The 15727-nt window shown below is 43.0% G+C and overlaps 1 protein-coding gene across 1 annotated transcript in view; it reads right to left on the bottom strand.

The window, feature by feature from the left end:
- NUAK1 (NUAK family kinase 1) overlaps positions 1-15727 on the bottom strand; it is a 47737-nt gene that overhangs the window by 9614 nt on the left and 22396 nt on the right. Inside the window, exons 2-4 of the mRNA XM_072350860.1 lie at positions 13830-13950; positions 2920-3071; positions 1568-1633 (exon numbers count right to left, since the gene is read on the bottom strand). Of these exons, the coding sequence (XP_072206961.1) occupies positions 1568-1633; positions 2920-3071; positions 13830-13950 (339 nt within the window). The remainder of the gene's footprint in view (positions 1-1567; positions 1634-2919; positions 3072-13829; positions 13951-15727) is intronic.

Here is a 15727-nt window from a genome sequence, read left to right as displayed (position 1 = left end):
TTCCCGAAGAAGATGGGGCCAAATTTTTGGAGATGCAGCTCCCCATGCAGTGCCCGACTCTATGGCAGCTGAAATACATCTGTGGTTCTGCAGTCCTGCAAGGTTTAGAGAGCAACCCTGAGCCCCATCCTCCCAGCAGGAAGGCCGGGGCGGCTGCCGAGCCTTTGGACAAAGCGCAGCTCCCCGGAGACTTGGGAAAGTGATTGGTTTTGCATATGAGGACTACAGCTCCAGGATCCAGGCCACCGCAGCTAGCAAATTCCACAAATTCCTCTTTTCTCTCAAGAATTCCCTGATTAGCTGGGAAGATAGCTTGGCGTGTATTGTGGAAAGAAAGGTCATCCTGCCTGCGGAAGCCTGTTTCGTATACAACGTCCTAGAAAGGCGACTTTCTGGTTTCAAAAAAGCCGGGGCTGCAGCAGGAAGCAATGCTGCATGAGAAGTTTGCTCTGCCGCGGGATGTTAACAACACAGTGTCCGAGAGCTGCCTTGGATGAGCCCTCTGCAAAAGCCTATTTTTAGGCATCGCGTATTGACATGTCTTTAATCCACCGGTTGATTCAAGTTAGCTTCTGTCATCAGTGCTACGCAGATGGCAGCTACCATATGCTACTTTCCAATTCCATTGCACATCAGCTTACAATGAAGACAATCTCTCCAGTGCAAAGCAGTGCGTGCAGCCTTATGATGTTTAGCAGAGATAAAACGAAAATCCAAGCAACTCGGATAGCTGGCTACACAGAAAGCAATTTGACTGCCTTGCCTTGCTAATTAAGGAAGGATGTCCAGGAGTCAGCAGAAACTCTTTGGCATCTCTGCCTCTGTCTGTCTGCAGATCGGCACACCCAGCCTCCCTCAAACCCAGCTCACCAGGCAGCAACAAAGATGAAAGTGAAACAGATTCAGCTACCTAGAATCTTCACTAGTCCCTGCATTATTTACCTTTGTGTTCCAGCTTTTTGAGAAAAATAAATAAATAAATAAAAATAAAGAAGGGAAAAAAAAGGTCATTCCCATGCTTTCACTGGGGAGAAATGACATGGAAATGACATCACTATCCAAAGTATATGTTTGTGTCTGGAGTTCCAAGGCCATTTCCTAATGAAGCACATGTGCTTTACTGGGTTTATTTTGAAACTCTACTTGCTTATTTTCCAGCCGTGATCAAAAGGACATTCAGAGTGTTCTGTTTGAGGCACTTGAACCCTGCAGACCAGGCGAGGTTTTCTCCTAGCCCCAGCAGCAGCCAGCAATAATACCGTTCATAAAATAAACTCATTTGCACAAAATGCTCTGCTGTTTCCTACCAGTAAATAGATACTGCTTTGGGAATCGTGGTCTTGGGGCTGAAGGACATGGCCTTCTCCCCTGTATTATGCACAGCTTCATTTAGCTTGTATGACTCGTCACCAGCGGTGCTCCCTTTCCAACCTCCAAACCCTGGAGCCTCTTGCCAGATGCTGTTGCTTAGTAGCTGTTGCCATAACACTGGCTCTTCTAACATCTTGGATAAAAATGTTACAAAACATGCAAATCCATTCAGAGAAGCCGAGAGAAAGAATCCTACCTTAATATTAAAATTGTCATCAAGAAGGATGTTTTCCAATTTTAGATCCCTGTGGACCACGCCGTTCTGAAAAATAGGAAGGAAAAAGAGAACATAAGAAAATGCACAAATGAAAGGTGATCTGGCAGGGTGGTCTTTGCATCTGCATTTCAGGGCTGATTTCACTGTCATAACACTCACGGCCCAGTGACTAGTGACAGGCAATGTATTAGTCACTTGGTGTGTGGTTAAGGGAAGAATGACTGGAATCTGTCCTCCCACAAAGCCAGTATAACAGTAGGGGGGGGGGGGTCTTTTCGGAACTTAATTCCAGCCTGGATCCTGCCCCCACTGTGTGAAAGCAATATATTCTTCCCAGGCACCAGAAAACAATATCTGTCAATGACGTTAGTCCTTACTAAAAGCCCTCGTTCCTCCACTGTGCAGCCATGTGGATGGGGGGAGCTAAATTCCTAAAAAAACTCTAAAATGTTCAGGATGGAAGTGAAAAAGTTGGGTTTAGGACAGAGTCTTCTTTAAAGAAATTTGGGGAAAATTAACTGGGTCAGGAAGGCTGCTGCAGATTTTCAGTGCTGTGCGGTGAGGACTTCGAAAACTTGCCTTGTTTATCAGAATTCAGATGTGTAAGAATTCAAATAATGTGTAAGAATTCAAATAAAAGACTGTGCTTGGTGCATGTTGCCTTCAGCTTGATGCAAGTTTTGGCTCTGTGCAGCTGTTTCAAGTGGGGACAAAAGATCCATGATGACAGTCAGTGCATCACATGGGGTCTGACTGTTTGAATTGTTATTCGAATGGGTACCATGATGGATAAAGTCATTAGCAAAGTTATCTTTCTTGTGTTCCTACAACATCTGGAAAAAAAGTTACTTTTGACTACTCGGAGCAAGTACAAGCTAAGGCTGAATACTCATACTTTTTTCCAACTCTGTTTTGGTTTTATATTTTCTCTCTCCTATTCTGAAGCTGTTCACTTGCATACTGAACTTGCAAACTATCACTCGTTTGAATGTATTAATATAAACAACCTAAAATTTATATGGGATACCTTTCCCAGTTGATGTTGTTAATTACTTTCTTTATGTCAAATTCTTTATTTCCAAGAGGAAACCAGGAGGTAGGGCTGATGTAAGGGAGTGGTGAGTAGTATGCCACAGCACAGGAAAACATCCTTAGACTATAAAAGCAGGCAGTGAACTACTGTAGAGCTTTCATTCAAGATCTCCCGGTGTACTGATATAATCACATGTTGTCATACTTAATAATGAATGCTGTTGCTTCAGACATGCTTTGAAATACAATCACTACGCAGCCTTCAAACAGCATTTATTAATATCAAATTCCTTGCTTACCTTGTGGCAGTAATGTACAGCAGAGACTATTTGTCGGAAGAAGTGTCTTGTTTCTCTTTCGCTCAGTCGTCGCCTCTCACTGATATAATCATACAACTCTCCCTTACTTGCGTACTCCATGATGATCACAATCTTATCTTTGTTTTCAAACACTGCACAAGATAAAAGAAAAACAAAAAGAAACCCATTGCTTACTGAAAACGTTTTAAAAATGACACTTTAAAGGGAGGAAAAGGCTTAGGATGACTGAACACAACTTGATGTCATCACTACAGCCTGCAAAGTAACACTTCCAAAAGCAAGTTCTAAAGCTACACTTTCCAGAGAAAGGCAACAACATTTCAGATCAAGAGAAGGAAGGCTTTGAGGAGCTTCCGATTTTCACACGGCTCAATGAAAGAAGGTCTTTGTCCCTGTAACATGGGGTCCCAAGGTCACAGTGTCAACTTGATCCTCATGAAGTGAGGTAGGAACTTGTGCCTGTGGCATCTGAAATCTAATCCTGGCTCCTCTTACCAGTGGTCCTCATGGGGCCAGACGACAGAAGGAATCAGAAGCTATCACACCATCTGGAAAGGGTTAAAAAATGGATAACTGACCGCGCCTTCAATTAACGCTTGATACAGAATAGCTGCTTGACTTATATTGACTGTTGGCTTTCACCTGCCATCAAAACCCAACAAATAAACTGATGCAAGCATCCTTTTCCGTCCCAACTCTGTGCAGCAACATGGTGGGCACAGACACCTGAGCTAGCAGTGGCTGCAGTGTCTCCAGAACTATACCACTCTTGTCACAGTGCCTCTGCAGCCTGTCTCATGCACCCAGCCCATCCTCGAGCTCAGTTATCTCCAGTCTCTGCTGCATGCCCCATGGCCTTCTGGAGATATGCCCTTTGCCACTTGTGCAGAGCTAGCAGGGACACGCAAGTCCCACGTAAGTAGGAAGAGGAACATTCATCTGACCTATGTCACATCAATGCTGTTCCTTCTGAGCTCAGGCTACTTTGTGCCACGTGCTGTCAAGGACTTCACCAGGAACTGCAGATAACAATCTAGTAAAGCAGGCAATGAAACGTCTTGAATTGCCACAGCAGCCTGGCTGCCAATGAGTTTTTTCCCTTCTGACACCAAAAATCTTCCACAACCCGATGGAAACATCCTGCACCTGCCTCACATTAAAACATAGTGACTTTCTGTTTTATCCTCTGGTGGCAGCCTGCTGTCACACTAGCAGCAAAACATCTTCAGATGAATGAGGTTATAAGGGGTCATTACAAGCGGATGCTAGTCTTGACCAGCCCTGCTGGAACGTTGCCTTCTCCTATCAGAGCAAAACCCTGCCAGTAGTTTTTAGTGTTTAAAAGAAAGGGGGGGTGGGAGGGGAACACAAAAAAAAAAACTCTTCAGTTTTTGCAGCAAAATGTGAAGCTGCCTCTCCCAATGCATGTGCATTTGCTGCTCTTAGGCTTTGCCTCATGTTCTCTCACACCTTGTCACTCAACTCCACAAGCCAAAACCTCTGCAGCTCCCTCTAACACCCCTGAACCCCAGCCAAACAGCTCTGATAAAAGGCAGAGGGAGCAGCCAGATAAAATTGGCCGCTGACTTGTCTGCTGGCCTTGCTGCACCCCAAAGCAGTGGCTCCTGCCAGTGATTACATCCTATGTGCATCCTCATTAACAATAAACTTCGGAAACTGGAAGAGCCGTCTCTGGATGGGTTGTGCTTATGGCATCCTCTCCAAGAATGACAGACTGATCTTGTTTGGGAAAAACTGAACAAATGCCGTGTCATATATGGAAGTGCTGTGGTGCGTTACCATTAATGCACATACTCGCTTCTCTAAGCTTGGAAAGGGTTGCTATACAGAGTTATGCAGGAAGGTGAAATGTTTCAGTAAGTCAAGACAAACTAATAAAAATGCTTTTATTCAAGCAGTTTGCTTTTTGAAAAATAATAACTAAATAGTAGATTAATTGTGCCAGGGGTTATATGATGCACATGCAGGTGAAGCAGCCACAGGGCACCATGGATCTCAGTGGACTCTCATCAGCATAACAGCAATGACAGTCCTGATATGACATGACATTCCTTTTTTTCAAACTTAAGTTCTGATTAGAGTTTTGCCTTTATCACTCAGCTCTGAGGGCTGAACCTTCCTTGCTTGTCTAAAGTATGTAATTCTAAAATCTAATTTTTCTGAACCAAAATTTGCCGTATTAATAAAAGTCCTTACCCAGGCATATTTTCCTACACTTATACAGAAATGATGCAGAGAGCACTGAGTCAGGAGTGCATTTAAAGATACTTTCCACTACCCTTGGACTTAGAATCACGGATTCATAGAATGGTTTGGGTTGGAAGGGTCCTTTAAGACCATGTAGTTCCAACCCCCTGCTATAGGCAGGGACACCTCCCTCTAGACCAGGATGCTCAATGCCCCATCCAGCCTGGCCTTGAATGCTTCCAGGGAGAGAGCATCCACAGCCTCACTGGGCAACCCATGCCAGTGTCTCACCACCCTAAGTTTGCAGAGTTCTGTTCAGCATGATTTTAGCTGAGTGACTACAGAATTGCACTGGCAATTTATTTCTTCACCACGCAATAGAAGCAAATGGAGAACCTTTTGTCTCAGGGAGGTAGGAGGAATTTTTTTTGCAACTGCATTGTGTCAGTTTAAAGCACCTCTGTTGTATCAGCTGAATCTCACAAAAAGGTGCAGGGCCTCTTTCCCATTGGGAGGGCACTGAACAGGGTACAAAAATGCTTTAAATATGAGCTCCCGCTGAAGGAACATGGAGTGGGAAGGCGGTAGGATTTATGTCCATGCACACACACACAAAGGAATTCAGTGGTCAAAACAATCAGGCACGTGACAAAGCGGTATTTTGGCAATTCTCAGGCCATCAGCCATGCACACCACGAATTTTCACAGCAGCAGTTAGGATGCCAGGCAGGCTTCATACAGACACTTCCAAATTTCCCTTCTGAACACAGTCTGCAGTTCTATAAACATACACTCCAAGAAAGCATTGTGGCCAACGGCTGGGGGGAGAGAGGAGGGCATTAATTAAAGGCTGGATTGACTTACTGCAAATAATAATGAGGTAATAAATATACTGCCCTGTTAACACCTGGGTTGTAACCTGCAGGCTGATGACGGACGGATTGCCTCCATATAGCTTCTGGGACGGCTCGGTTCACTCTTTGTTTTTGCTGAGTATGATTTATTATCTGCCATCCTACTGCATATTCATTCCGAAACTCACCCCCGCCTCTCAGCATGCCTGCAGCCTGGCTGCAACTCCCGTTAATGGAGGAGCAGGGCTCCGGTGGGATCCCGTGATTCACGAGCACCCCACTGCTCCCACTGATGGCGTAGCCACATCACGGCCTGCCAGTGCCCCTCAACCCTGACCAAGGTCAAGGGAGGGAGAGAGGTTGTGTATGGACAAGGTGGGGCTGCTCCTTCTTCTTTCAAAGCACTGATATTCTACAAACAGAGCTGCTCAAATAAGATAAGTGGAAAGTCAATGGTATCAGCACCCAGACAGGTGGTAGCAGGAGGGATGGCCTGTCAATCTCATATCAAGAGACCATGGTTGCTTAGATACAAGGCATGAGCTCCACATATTTAAAGAGAAAGCAGCAGGAGGAACACTTGCTACAATTTGTGTGTCATTTATTTTTGAGCTGCTGTGTTTATTTCTACTGCTCTGCAAGCTGAGTGATGCCAAGAGAACTGCAGTAAGGCCTCAGTGCTGTGGGAGGCCTGCTGCATCCCCTCAGCCATTGCAGTCAGGCAGTGCAGGGCAGTGGTTGCAATATCTTTGTAGACAGAGCTCAAACGACTAAAGCTTGACTTCTGAGACTCCTGCACTTCCATCTGGCCATGGGGGAGAAGGGAGGACAGCACCATGAAAGCACAGTAGGAACTGAGGATCAGGGAGAGGGAATGGGATGTACCATAAGGTACATGGAACAGCATGACTGCATCCCTAGGAGATGAGCAAGACATCTGTGTTACTGTACGAAGGCATGGTGTATGACAGCATGAAGAAATAGCATCTTCCAGTGAGCTACGAGCTTGCTTGCTGTGTCCATCCCCAACAGTCTTAGTGGAGGCTAAGAGGAGTGCTCTGCACAAGCAACAAAGGCTGCTTAAGTTCCAGTGGTCAAGGACAGACTTCTTACAGCTCTTCTCTAAACTCTTCCCTTAATTCTAATATGTTTATTTGTTTATTAAAAAAAAAAAAAAAAAAAAAAAAAGAAAATTCTATACTTCTCAGCTGATAATTGAAACCAAATCTGTTGGCTTCAAAACTCATTGAAGAATAAAAATGTGAAACTGGAAAAGAATTTCACTTCTCACTACCAAAGACATATCTGAGACAAAGTACATTTTGTAATGTCAACAATCTGTCTCTTTCACAGGCTGTTCTACTACAGCAGTAATTCTTGGATATAATCTCTCTGCATATTTATATTTAGAGGCCATGAAATGATGAACTCAGCTTCTATCTACGGCTTTCTATCTTCTAAATCGCACTGGTAGGGTAGGGACCTCTTCCTGATAAGCACTCTTTCTTGTATTTTCAGTCTACTGATAAACTGTGCCTTTAGCTCCATAGCCATCACCTCTGCTGAAAGTGCTTGGGACAAGTTTGTCATCGGGTGAACATACTGTCCAATTTCGGTGTTGCCAAAGACGGACTTTGCCCTATAGGTGTTGAAAGTCCACACAGATCTGGTTTTGCAAACATCAGTCAGAAAGAGTTCAGAGCACACTGGACATCTCTCTGCTTCAGACTTATTTGCAATCAAATTTAAAAAGCAAAATGCTTTTGCCCTTTCTTCAAGCTTCCAGGATGCTGAAGGCTGTGTGAGTGCTGAGGAGGGAGGATTTTTTCCTCCTAAATGGACTACCTCCTTGCGGGCTGATTCCATTTGGTTTACTTGTAACCCTGGGGTAAGGATTTCAGTTTGTTAGTTTAAGAGGGGCGGCCAATCTCTTTGCACTGGAACCATTTGAATTCTCCTCATGCCTTTGCTCTCTATCAGAGCAATCTCCTAAATTAGTTCCAGTATGTTGACATTCCTTCCATCTGGTGTCTTTCCATTCAGCGGTATTTTTATTACTCTCCTAACAGCCGCAGACAGAAGTACCTTTCCACTGCTACAAAATGCTCTTTTATTAAAGGTCAGCCAAATCAAAAGAACAAGCGAGTTTGTTTTTAATTTTAGAGATGCAGACGAGAATAACCTTTTCATTGAGAAAAGTCATGTATGACCCAATTACCTCACTCGTGTAATAAGGCACGAATTTTTCTTCAAAAGATAAGCGAATACTGAAGCGTTTTTTACCTTAGACATTCTACCCTGTGTGTCTTTTGTGTTCTTGACCGCTCAGAAAGGTTTACAGCCCCTTGATGTAAAGATACTTGAAAACTGTATTCTTTTATGTATTATTTTAGTTGCTTATGTCTGGTTTTGAACGGTGCATATAGCAGCCATGAAAAACATCCTAGGTTTAATTTAGCAAACCGCTATATGTATATGCTTAAATTTATGCATATGCTCCATTATGATGGAGGATAATGATACAGAAGTATGTGTTTTAAAGATATGCATGTGCTAAATTGCTTTCCTGAATTATGGCTTCATTTCATCTCTTCTTAAATTAAAGGAATGTAGTTAAGATCCTGCAATAATCATTTTAAATCAGACAGCATGCTACAATTTACCTTCCAGTGGGGATTAAATCAAAATGAGAACCATTATCCTTGCCGAAGCTGTTTCTCAGAGAATGAGACTCAGGATATGCAGATTTTGACCATCTACTATTTAAAAAAGGAAGGGGAGGAAAAATGAGAGCTGCTAATTCGGCCACAATGCTACATGTTACACTAATTGTCTTTTCTTTCAGCAAAGAATACAAGAGCTAATTCCCCTTTTCTTCTTAATTATGATTACAAACTGCTGAGGAACCTCAGACAAGCAAACATTTACATTGCAGTGGGAGGACTGTGTAAGTGGAGAGATAGAAACAAATTTCAGTGCTGCTCGCCATCCCTTTAATGTCCAAATTGAACTTGCCAGTGATTTCATGCGTTTGGGTTAATGTCAAGCCAAACAAAGTGGTGTTTGGGCGGTCATCTTGAATGAGAGGAAATTCATAAAGGTCGGGTATGAAAACCGAAGAGTTAATTTTGTTTATATTTGCTTCATTACTATCGCCAGACTCTAGAAATATTACTTCGTGTTCTTGGATGTTATCAACTGAAAACAATGGAAATAAAGTACTCTAAGGTCAAAAGTCTACATAGTTAGAGGAAACCAATTAGAAATGTGCTTAAATACTGTCACGGCTGAAGTACTTTCTGTTGGCAGAATTAAAGAAAAAAACTTTTGCAGCTTTCCAGCTTTCATCATTCTCGTTAGAAGCCCTGCCATCCCCGTGACGTTTCAAGGGATTTGCACTGACGTTTTCAGGTGTTTCGCGCACAGAAGGGTTCAAGTAATTCGGCACTGAGGTTTGTTTTGGTTATGTCTGAAAAACAGGAGAGATTGGGACCACCTGCACAGCACTGTCAGACTGAGACACAGTGTCAGGCTGCTCCCCGTACAGATGGATCTACAGACCACGGGGCTGCTACCACTGTTCTGCATTGCCTCCATCCTGCAGGGATACACACAGACAGCTTGGAAGCACCTGCCTGAAGCAGTGCTGCTGTGGAAATGCAGCCTGTCTGCAAAGGTGCATTTTTCCTGGAGATGCTGAAGAACCATATAGATGTGGCAATGAGGGACATGGTTGGGGGGCATGGTGGGGATGGACTGATGGTTGGACGAGGTGATCTTAGAGATCTTTTCCAACCATAATGATTCTAGGATTCTCTGTCTTGCCAGCTGCTACTGGACAGCCGTTTTGCAATGTGTCTGCTCTCACTGATGCGGTTTGACTGACATGAGTCAAGGAGCATGCACGGAAAAGAGACCTTTGTGCTTCTGGAACACCTAATGTTTGTTTTCATTTTCTTGTACAGAAGTCTGTTACCAAGTGTGAGTTTGAATATGTACTTGGCGAGTAAAATTAGCATCTTGAAATGCTGTGCCACCATCAGTACACACCATCAGATTTCCTTCCATTGTCTTTGGTATCTGAAAGGACAGAAAATCCGAATTGATTTTCTGATTAACCAAAGCCTGCCACCTCACTCAGGTCACTGTGTTTGGGATGCCTTTCTGCTTTTCGCATTTCTTTTTCTTACCCATAACAAAAATACATCCAAATAAAAAGGAAGAAGTCTGTCTTACTTGGGAATTTCTTATTATTATTATTATTTTTGTGCCTTGTTGCTTTAAAAGGTCCAGCACTCCTCTAAGCATCCTGGCCCCAGTCCAGCAAAGCACTTAAGCATGTGCTTTCCTTTGGCTACTTGTTCATGTTAATGCCATCCTGTTCCACTGGCACTGAACTGTGATCCTAATATTCTTTCATTCTTCAGGAAGAATCTTCGTTAAACTCTTTCTATTAGCCTTTTAGCAAATAATCTATTTATCTTCAAGTGTCATTTGCAAATGAATAGACATTTCTATATGGTTATGCCGAACAAGGACAACTCTTCCAGCACAGAAACACGTAGGTACTGTATTTCATATCACAGATTCAAGAGCTCACTCCTGACTGTCCCAAGCATAACTTCATTCTTGTGATTAGTCTAACATATATTTAAATGTTTACAGAATCAGGCCCTATGTTCTTCCCCAGCTTTAACTTTTATAAAGCATTGCCAGATGGAAGCGATTTTGCACTCAGACTACTCCTTAAAAAATATGCTAGCTCTGAAAGGTTTTATATCAAATCCTGGAGTTTCCAAGGCAAAGAAAGAAATAGGGCAGAGGAAGGTGGGGTAAAGGGGAGACAGACAGAGGTATTATTCTATAAATTAAAATTTATGTCCTGAAATCAGAACACTGATAGCAAAGCTAGCTTCATTTATCCAGCCCCTTTCAAGGAGTTTAAAGTCACTTGAAAGAGCACTTCCCTTGCAGCTGCACTCAACAGATTGCCTATTACAGCCCTGCTGAGAGGTTGGAATTTCTTTGGAGCCAGAACTGTACAGCTACCCTCATGGTAACGGACAAGATACGTTCTTTTTCATTGTGTTACCAAAAAAAATGTATCATTAAATCAAAAAGCTTTCTTGCCACCTATTTGAATTTGCTTGATGCAATAAATAAATAAATAAATAAATAAATAAATAAGCTCGTGTTTACGTCAAGTTGACAAATTCAGAGGTTAATTGCTTTCAAGCAGGCAGGTCAAAAGGACACCTAAACAAGGATCCTACTTAAGGAAAACACGTGTTTGTAAATGCCTTACAAAGAGCTTTCAAAGATGCTTCAGAGAGATGTAGCATTGTCCATGCTAGGTAGAGTCACTGTTATGAGATATGCAGTGGTGGTCTGAATACCTACAGTAAGAATCAGTGAGAGAAGAAAGGTATCCTTGGAATAGCTCCACTCTACAGTTTAAGCATCTGACTAAAGTTAGTCAGCTAGACTCCATCCGCCTCCAAAAGGAACCTACAGCATGTCATTTACCCCACTTAGCTGAAAAAAAAGATCTCCTCGGAGTGAGCACACCACCCAGTGTAGACGTTGATCCCTCTTGACTAGAGAGAGGAAAATTAGACTTCTGGTGTAGCCCAAATGCCTAAATACTAGATGGCTCCAATTTAATGAGTCAAAGCCCACCCCTGAGGACAGAGTAACTTCAACATTTTGAGTCAGAGAATGGCAATATTATCATTCTTTATTCCCCACTCAAGAGGAACATACAATTGTGTTTAAAATCCCACTTCAACAGGACACGGATACTTGGGTCTTAGACATAGTCCCTAACCTTACTACAAGTATACGCTTAGACTTGAAATGAAGCATAGCTTAAGGGTCGTTGAACTCACAGCCTGATCTTTGGGCAGAACATGATTGAGGTTCTGGACCAAGTTGCTCAACCACACATCTTTCCAGTAGTATTACATCCAATGTTCCAGCATTGGCTGCTGTGGCTGAATACTGACCCTGACTACCTGGAAAGGCTGGACAAGCTCTATAAAATTCCATCTTCCAATGGGCTGCATTCAAAACAAGTAGCTGCCTTCCACTGTCCATCCCTCCAGGGCATGAGTTAAACACAAGAGGCCATACTCTGCTCTGCTTCCTAGAAAACTGAAAGGAAACAAACCAACAACAGAATGGAAAACTTCCCAGAAATGAGAGAAAAACAGCTTCCAGGTTTGTCTCCACAAAGGGCTGCTGCTGGCTGATGAAGCACAACAGCAGGGAGCTGCAGAGGGAAGTGACATCACCCACCACAGGCACCTGTCCTCCTGGAGATGGGATGAACCTGTCTGATTCTCTGCAACAGTGACACTCCTTTCTCCATGGAAGAGAAAGGCTTGCTCCCACAGGTCTTCATCTGCCTCTTAAAAATACTCTAATGCTTTAAACTTTTATAAATGTTTTAACTCGGGAAAAACTATTCAAACTAAGGGTAAGAAGGGCAATTGGTCAAAGCACTGCAGCATGCTTCATCTTTTTTTTTTCTTTCAGAGTTCCTGTGCACATTTGAAATAAGTTTTGTTCCATTTGCAACCCACATGCTGACACAGCATCCCTCCTCTTTTCTGTTCCCAGATCCTGTTATGAGTTTATTCAATAAAAAGACAGATATTCATCTCTTTTCAAGTAAAAGAACATGCTTTTGAATAACTCAATATGTGATACCGTAACAGTACTCCAAGCCAGCCCTTGTTTTAATCAGTTGTATTGACTGTTGGAGTGGAGCAGCCATACACATATCATCACCTTGCGCATTTACCTCGTGGGTATGTAAATATGAAGGGCTAAATTCGGGCTGCCTGCTATGTGTATGGAAGAGGTGAACCCCTGGGAGAAGACCACCCAACCCAAGCCCTTCCAAGCCTTCAGAGAACACAGCCCAGGTCCACAGTTGCTGCCCTTCATGCAGGGCCTGGCAGCATACCTCTCAGCTGGTATCTTACAGCATGTGCTTCCCCCGCCCCCCACAAGCTATTTAGCTCTATCTGAGACATTGTAGATTTGAGGAAGGAAGGAAGGAGGATGACATTTTCCTGCAGGGTAATACTCTATAAGTAAATAAACAAATAGGTGAAAAAAAACAAGAATGCTCCAGCTTCCTGCTCCTTGCTCTGGACAAGGGAGCAACTCTAGGAGCCAGGAATTATCAGCTTCCATTTCTGTGTCCCAGGAAGAAAGGAGTTAGAGAGAAACACAAGGAACAGGGAACAAGAGTGATAGTCCAGTGACCAGACTGACAAGAAACTACAGATCTTGGTGGGAAGCGGATACTGGGATTCATGGTAAAAAAAAGCAGCAATCACAGAACCAGCAAGACTAATATGCAGGTAATGGAGGACTACGCTTAGGGAGAACACGTTTGTAAATAAAATGGAAAGCGTTTTTAAAGTTGTTACAGACAGACACAGCATTGTCCATGATAAGCAGAGCAAACAAAACCAGTCTTGTGCAGCCCAGGGAAGAAACGTCTGTAAGGACTGGCAGAGGGGCTGGGGACACAGAGTGACATGGAACTTCTCTGTGAGAGGGGGTGAAATTAAATCTTCCAGAGGGAGAATAAATGATACATGCAATGATATCCACCCACCGTAGACATAACACCCAAGTAACACAGGTTCCTCAGGGCAAAGGGTTACAAACCTGTGAAACACTGATGGTTCAGAGGGAAGGCAGCACTCAGAACAGACTCTTTGGTAAGAGATGGATTATGCCATGAGTGAGAGTTTGCCGGTCTGCAGGAAAGTAACTGAGCGGTTGGAGAGGAGAATCACGTTCACTAACCTTCATATATGGTGATGATATGAGGGTGGCTGAGGGATGACATGATCTCAATCTCCCGTCTGATGTGAACCATATCTTGTTCATCCTTAATTTTGTCCTTACGAATGGATTTTATTGCAACCTATAAATTCAGGAAATCAAGCATTATTCTTGGAACTGAACAGATGCATACAATCCATTAAGGAGAGTTCAGAAAATAAATACAGATGTTAGATGTTGGCAGAATGCAGAATCACCAAAACAGAGTTTTAGAATACAAACCTCCACACCCCAGCTCCTTCATTTGAGAGCAATACACTCTTATTATGGCAAAGGACGACATGAAGCTTCATGATCTTCAGGACATCTCAGAGAGGGAGCAGAGCACTTTGTGGAGGGACCTCTGTGTTAGTCATAGAATCATAGACTCATAAAATCACAAGGTTGGAAAGGACCTACAAGATCATCTAGTCCAACCGTCCTCCCATTACCATTGCTATCACAAGCTACTAAGCCAGATTTCGTAGCTCCTCACCCAGATGCCTCTTGAACACTGTCAGGGATGGTGACTCCACCACTCCAGTGCCTGACCACTCTCTGAGAGAAGTTCTTCCTTATGTCTAATCTAAATCTCCTCCAGTACAACGTGTGGCCATATTCTATGCATTCTAAGGCAAACAGTAAAACTCCCCAAAGTCACTGATGTGGACAACTTTCAGTTGGACACTATCATGTCTGACAATTTCAAACAGAAGCTTTGGAGACAATTTCTCTGAAGTAAGGCTGAGATCTCTGATGGAAAGGAGGCAGAGAATCCATGGTGTTGATTACAGAACAGCAATCCTTGCTAATACTCCAAAGACCACATCCATGCGAGTTGTTCAATGGTCCTCCAAAGCAGCTGAACTGCTCGTGACTTATTTCAAAATCAGAAGAAATAAATCTTTGAAATTCACATCTAAACTCGTCCTCATATAAACCCATGGCTTTTGGGCCCTGCAAAGCACTTATGCAATCACTGCAAAACCATATCCTTCCTGCATCCTTCCTCAATCAGCAACCTTTTTACAAGCACATCGTGTGACTGGGTATCTTTCCAAAAGGCAGGGTGGGAACAGAGGAAGTGATAGCTGAACTTGTGGTATAAATTCAAATTACAACAGCCCTTGTGAGTGTGTGATGGTTGCCTGTGAAAAAGGGCTTATCTGAACAACGCCATAAATAATTGCAGAGGTCAACTCGTGCCCTTTGAGAAATGCCCAAGCCAACAATGGAGAGACGTTGGTGTGAGTGAAGGTGAGGGCACTGTGCAGTCTGAATGGCTGCACGGCCTTTATTATACTCAATATTTACCCAGTTTTATTTTCACAAGGCAGAGTTCAAGGAATAAATTATCAGCTGGATTAAAATCAACAAGAAGCCTTTGAAATGCATCGCCAACCTGCTGAGACGAACACCACTTTGTGGGTAAACAACACTTCTGTCATTCTATGCAGCCAACTACTATGGACCTCTCCTGCAAGAACACGTGTAAATCTGTGATTTATGTGATTTCCCTGGTTCCCTTGGAAAAATACTTTCACTGCCTACTTTAGAAATTGCAAGTAGCATGACCAGTATTGTTTTCATTACATGATGTAGCATCAAGGATGCTGAAGAAAGACGGGAAAAACCTAGAATATTAAATAAAATGGAAATGCACATAAACAGGAGCTAGTTTCAAGAATCAGGTTTCCTATAAGGCCTCCAACTCTGAAAAGCAACGTTGTTCACAAAAGCAGTAAGCATATGCTCCATTCCCTTGAATTTCCTAAGATTTCAGCATGTGTTTAAAATCAAGCACGTGTTCGAGTGCTACCTTACTTAGGGACAGAGGAACTGAAAGCAGAAGTCAAAAGAGTAACTGATCAGCATGCGGA

This window comes from Excalfactoria chinensis, chromosome 1, assembly GCF_039878825.1.
Source record: "Excalfactoria chinensis isolate bCotChi1 chromosome 1, bCotChi1.hap2, whole genome shotgun sequence".
NCBI lineage: Eukaryota > Metazoa > Chordata > Aves > Galliformes > Phasianidae > Excalfactoria > Excalfactoria chinensis.
Note: the sequence above shows the minus strand (reverse complement) of the source record. Positions and strands in the feature narration are given on the sequence as shown.